This window comes from Lepus europaeus, chromosome 1 (genome assembly GCF_033115175.1).
Source record: "Lepus europaeus isolate LE1 chromosome 1, mLepTim1.pri, whole genome shotgun sequence".
NCBI classification, from domain to species: domain Eukaryota; kingdom Metazoa; phylum Chordata; class Mammalia; order Lagomorpha; family Leporidae; genus Lepus; species Lepus europaeus.
The window spans coordinates 175,642,845-175,648,731 of NC_084827.1; the positions used below are offsets into that span (position 1 = coordinate 175,642,845).

The 5,887-nt window shown below is 49.7% G+C and overlaps 1 protein-coding gene across 1 annotated transcript; it reads right to left on the reverse strand.

Annotated features, from left to right (window-relative positions):
* Positions 1-206: 206 nt before the first annotated feature.
* On the reverse strand, positions 207-1,133 carry GPR55 (G protein-coupled receptor 55). Its single transcript, XM_062197435.1, has one exon. It carries the CDS (start codon positions 1,131-1,133, stop codon positions 207-209), a length of 927 nt encoding a protein of 308 aa, XP_062053419.1.
* Between the last annotated feature and the right edge of the window lie 4,754 nt (positions 1,134-5,887).

The window sequence follows — 5,887 nt, forward strand, 5'->3', positions numbered from 1 at the left end:
ACACGGGTGACTTGTGCTGCGCCGTCTGGGTGCTGGGGAAAGGGCTCTGGCGAACGACAAACGGAAATGGTGTTCGGTGGGCAGCGGGGGGAGCGCAGCCGTCGGCGGGCTGCGGTCACACTGCCACATCGCAGCCCCGGCCACAGGACAGCCGAGACCAGGATTCGGGGCTGGGGTCTCCTTCCTCCGAGCAGAGCTCCCCACCCTTAGCCCCTGGAAGTCACGGTGTCCAGCTGCACCCTGGAAGGCCGGCGGGCCATGATGTCCATGCGGAACTCTTTGATGACAAAGTAGTAGCAGAAGACATCCAGGCAGCAGTTGACGTTGGAGAAGCACAAGGCCAGCTGCAGGAACAAGCTGATGTTCTGCTTGGCCCCGCACTGCGCGATGAAGCCGTTCCTCACCAGGAACTGCAGGAAGAAGGCCAAGTGCACGGGCAGGAAGGAGACCACGAAGACGGCCAGGCTGGCGGCGATGCTGCGGATGCAGGCCCTCTGCTGCACCCAGTCCTGGGTGTAGTCCCTGTGGCGCCGCAGGAGTTGGATGCTGCGCGAGGAGCAGAAGCCCATGACGGCCAAGGGCAGGAGGAAGCCGAACACCTCCAGCGGGAAGAAGACCTTGGCGCTCCACGTGCCATCCGACATGTTGTGGAAGCACTTGTACTCCATCTCACCGTGGAAGCTGTAGACGGGAATGCTCCCGGCCCACACCAGGCCCCAGATGGTGCAGCAGATGCCGAAGATCTTGCCGGGGGACCGCAGGTGGCTGACCAGGAATGGGTACCGGATGGCCAGGTACCTGTCCAGGCTGATGAAGCAGATGGTAAAGACGCTCCCGTACATGCTGACGAAGTAGAGGCACTCCACCAGCGTGCAGAAGGCCGGCACCGGGGGCCGCACCTGCGACAGGACCATCTTGAACGGGAGCGAGAGCACCAGCAGCAGGTCGAAGATGGCCAGGTTGATCATGTAGATGGAGGTGGCCTTGTAGTCCGGCCACCTCCTCTTCAGGAAGGAGCTGAAGCCGCGGATGGCCAGCACGTTGAGCAGGAGGCCCAGCAGGAAGGTGGGGATGTGGACGGCCAGCTGTAGGGTGTTCATCAGCTCGTCCACGTACTTGAATGAGCAGCTCATGTTCTCACCTGCAACACGAGCCAAGGGTTAGAGGGCGTTCCTCTCGCCCTCCTCAAGTCACGGCCCCAAGTGATTTTGTCTTTAAAGATTTATTTATTTGAAAGGCAGAGCTACAGAGAGGAAGAGGCAGACAGAGAGAGAAAGAGAGAGAGAGAGAGAGAGAGAGAGAGGTCTTCCATCCGCTGGCTCACTCCCCAGATGGCCACAGTGGCCGGAGCTGAGCCGATCCAAAGTCAGGAGCCAGGAGCTTCTTCCAGGTCTCCCATACGGGTGCAGAGGCCCAAGAACTTGGGCCATCTTCTACTGCTTTCCCAGGACATAGCAGAGAGCTGGATCGGAAGTGGAGCAGCCAGGACTTGAACCGGCGCCCATATGGGATGCCGGCACTGTAGGCGGAGGCTTTACCCGCTACACCACAGCGCCAGCCCCTCAAGTAATTTTGTCAAGGATAATAAACACCTTCACACAGCTATTGGTGTGAATGGAATCCCAATTACAAAACACAGAAAAGGAAAATGACCTCTAGGCACGGCACCCAGATAGAACCACTGTGACCTGTGTACAGCGGCTTCTGCGTGGACGGTGGGGTCACATAAGCCCATGGTAAGATGGAACTGCGTTTGCTGTGTCCAACCTGGCTCAGCCTTGCTACCTCAGACACGCTCAGAGCACTCCCGTCAGCCTGCTGTTGGGCCAAAGCATCAAGAATAAAGCCTGTTTGCAAGCAATGTGCTGAATGGCACCGCCAAGGACTGGATACTGCACCTGCAGTGGTAGCAGAGTGGATGCCCGGATGTGCTTCTGCACCACGAGAAAGCCAAGAAACGGTTTGGTGAGGCACCCCTGGGCGTCACTCCAGACTCGTGGCCTCGTTCTCTCTGCACCACACACACACACACACACGTTTTTCTTTTACAAAAGTGGACCGTACTGTGTACAAACATGCAAACGTGTTCCTTTGTGTGTGTGTGTGTGTGTGTGTGATTAGAATTCCTTCTGCTGAACGTCATGACGATAACACAAAACCTTGACTCACACTGGTTTAACCAGAAAAGAATTCCCCATAATGGAAAACATGACAACTACGGTGGGGCTGGCTTCAGGTGCAGCTTGAGAACGGGTTCAAATGCCGTCTCCAGGACTCAACCACGCTCTGATTCTGCCCTCCCCCTGCCCTCCCCCGCCCACCTTCCCATGCTTGGCAGCTTCCCTGAGCGTAGGCATCAGGCAATCATCACATCGGATTTCCCTGGACTCGGATTTATTTCCCCATTCATTGGCTCAGGAAGAACATTTGACTCACCCAGAGGCAAGAAAAGCAATAAAACTCTCGCTGGGGTTTCCAGGCAGAGTGTCCACACTGCTTCTGCGGGATTCAAAGTTCGGAAGGCCTTGGTGTCTGGAACCAAGCGAGGGCTTGAAGTCCCCACAGGGCAAACACAGGCGCTTAGGCAGGCAGGAAATCAGAGCTGGCCTCAGGGACGGGAGGACCAAGACTCCCAGGCTCTGACCGCACAGGGATGGAGTCTGAGGCAGGCCTGGGAGGCAAGGGGGGGATGCATCCTCGCTGTGTGGCCTCATACCCAGGTGGTGGCCATGGAGCAGCTCAAGGCCAGCATGTCCCACCCAGGCCTCCCGGGAGAAGCGAGAATTCAAATAAGCCACAATGATCACCCTCCCCTGTGTGCCCACCCGCCCACCACTCGCCTCCTTTGCCATCTTCCCCACTCCCTGCCGGTGAGGCCAAGCTACTGTGCACCTCTGAGCCTCTGGCTATGACTTCCTGGCTAGCTGGGCCGAGGTCCCAAGATACAGCTGGCACGGACAGTCTCTCACCGGAGAATCTCGCACCGGTGATCGGTGCTGCCATATCTTTCTGTCTATGTGGTTATCCTAGGCTTTTTGTTTTTTTAATTGAAAAGGCATCCCACTCAGTAAGATACCCAAACAGTACAAAAGAACACACAACTGAACGCCAGCCTCCGTAGAACCCCAGGGCCTCATGGTACTTTCATGGTTAACAGTCTCCTGTATTTTTTTTTTCCTAGAAGTTTGCCAAGCGTATGCATAGACATACACGTAAAATGTGGAAAATATGCCTATAGCTGTGTCTCTTGCTTCTTTTACTGAACAGTGTTTCCTGGAATTTGTCCCATGTCAGATGTGAGTCAGCCGTTTATCTCTAACAGCATCATTGCATCCTAGTGTGTGGATAAACCACAGCTCGCCCAGCCAGGGGCCTGTTGATGAAGATGTCCCAAAGCCCACAGTAACCACCCCCATGACTTATTTCCTTGCTCCACAGCGGTGGCCAAGAGCATTCTTGCCCTGCTGTTGCATCACACCTGGAGCTGTGGGAAGAGCTTGGCTCTTGAAGCCAGGAGCCAAGAACTCCATCTGGGTCTTCCACATGCGTGGCAGGAATCCAAGTATTTATGATACAGGCAGGCAGATAGGATTAAACCAATTAGACTCATGAGCTGGAAAACCATGCCCCCTCCTGCCCCCTGTAAGATCTTATGTCCCTACCTGATCTTACCTGTATACACCCCACCTTTTGATTAGATTATGCAACCACTCCCCTTTTGGAAGCGGATAAAAGATGTGGATAAACAGATCTGGATAAAATAGCAACGGGAAATCAGCTCTTGCTATACGCCCCCTAAGGCAGACTTTGCAATCTCTGATTTCCAGCTGGAGTTTTATAAAAAGGAGCAGACTTCCATATAAATGTAATTCTGATCTTAATTCAGATAAAGATATGATAAAATATCAGCATCTTAAATCATCAAGGTGTAATTGATAAATGTACATTGGGTAAAAGTAAATGAGATAATTGTGTCTAAATGTAAACATTGGTACTCTTTTTCATCTTACAGTCTATGGAAAAACTATTTGGGTTTGCTAACATATGTTTTCATAAACTATCATATGTGAAAACTAATTCAAAACTGCTTGAAAGTACCTAAAGTTAGAATTCAATGTTGGGGCTGGTGCTGTGACGTAGCAGGTAAAGCCACTGCCTGCAGCATCCCACATGGGCACCAGTTTGAGTCCTGGCTGCTTCACTTCCGATCCAGCTCTCTGCTATGTCCTGGGAAAGCAGTAGAAGATGGCCCAAGTCCTTGGGCCCCTGCACCCACCTGGGAGACCCAGAAGAAGCTCCTGGCTCATGATTTCAGGTCGGCTCAGCTCCGGCCATTGCGGCCATCTGGGGAGTGACCAGCGAATGGAAGATCTCTCTCTCTCTCTTTCTGCTCTCATAATTCTGCCTTTCAAATAAAATAAATACATCTTTTTATTTTTTAAAAAAAGCATTCACTATGTTATCTTATTTAGAAAACATCTTAATTTGGAGATTTTTAAGGCATTATTTCAAAATGTAAGTCAAGGAGATCAGCAGAAACATTTGGAAACAGCCCTAAATCTGTTTTCAAAATCTGTTTACAGGTCAGCGCCGTGGCTCAAAAGGCTAATCCTCTGCCTGCGGTGCCAGCATCCTGGGTTCTAGTCCCGGTCGGAGTGCCGGATTCTGTCCAGGTTGCTCCTCTTCCAGGCCAGCTCTCTGCTGTGGCCCGGGAGTGCAGTGGAGGATGGCCCAAGTGCTTGGGTCCTGCACCCGCATGGGAGACCAGGAGGAAGCACCTAGCTCCTGGCTTCGAATCAGCGCGGTGCACTGCCCGGAGCGCACCAGCAGCAGCAGCCATTGGGGGGTAAACCAACAAAAAAGGAAGACCTTTCTCTTTGTCTCTCTCTCACTGTCCACTCTGCCTGTCAAAAAAAAAAAACAAAAAACAAAAAAACAAAAAAAACAATCTGTTTACAAACTGCAGCATCTCCTTTGAATAGTTGTTGTTTAACTGGTGACAGTTTTCTAACCAGCTCCAGTAAGCTTTCTTCTCTTCCCTAATTCTGATTCTGTTAATATTTTCCAAGTACTAATTTCCAAATGATTCCATGTGTTAACCCTTATGTTTAAGGTTTTATTTTTTGGATGCCTAAGAGACACATGTTTTGTTTTCTGTTGAATTTATTATGCTCTCTACTGTCTCTGTTAAGATCTGACTGTTTCAAAACAGCTGAGTTTGTAGTAAAGTTTTATTTGAGTATATACTTATTCTAAAGCATTTGAGCGATCCCTTTATAGCAATGATCATGTCTGGTCTATGTTATGCCATGATGCTAAGGGACGCTGTTGCTACCAGATATTTTAAGCCTTCTTGGCATCTTTGACAGGCTTTCAAAAAAAATGAAATAAAATAAAAGTTCCAAATTTCTTGGACTTTGGTATTTCCTGTTGGGTTCCTGGAAATGTCAAAGGATATATCTCTCATCTTGTAGAGACACCAGCTAATCAGGCTATGTGGATTAAATTAAAGCTACTGTTAAGGTGTGAAGTGGTGCTAAATTTTAAGTTATGACAATGTAAAATGCTACTGATACAAATGCCCAGAAGTTACAAAAGTCTAATGGTCTTGTTATCAGACATGATGCTTATTTTAATTAAAAAGGCCCAGAGGCCTAAAAGGAATAAATGTTTTTATAAAATCTTACAGGTGCTTTCAAAAATACTGTGTGGAGAAAGCAAGTGCCTCTTGTTGGTTAATGAGTTCATAATTTTAAACATGGCTTTTTAAAGCCTTTTGCCATCCACAGTTTTGTATTCTCCAGACACTAAAAATCAGATTACTGCTCATGGAAGTTAAAGCATTGTTGGTTCTGTGTTTAAATGTGTTCTCTTTTAAGTCCCAAAG

What these genes read in the sequence shown, in the direction of transcription:
- GPR55 (XM_062197435.1), bottom strand. Translation starts at nt 1,133, where the DNA reads ATGAGCTGCTCATTCAAGTACGTGGACGAGCTGATGAACACCCTACAG.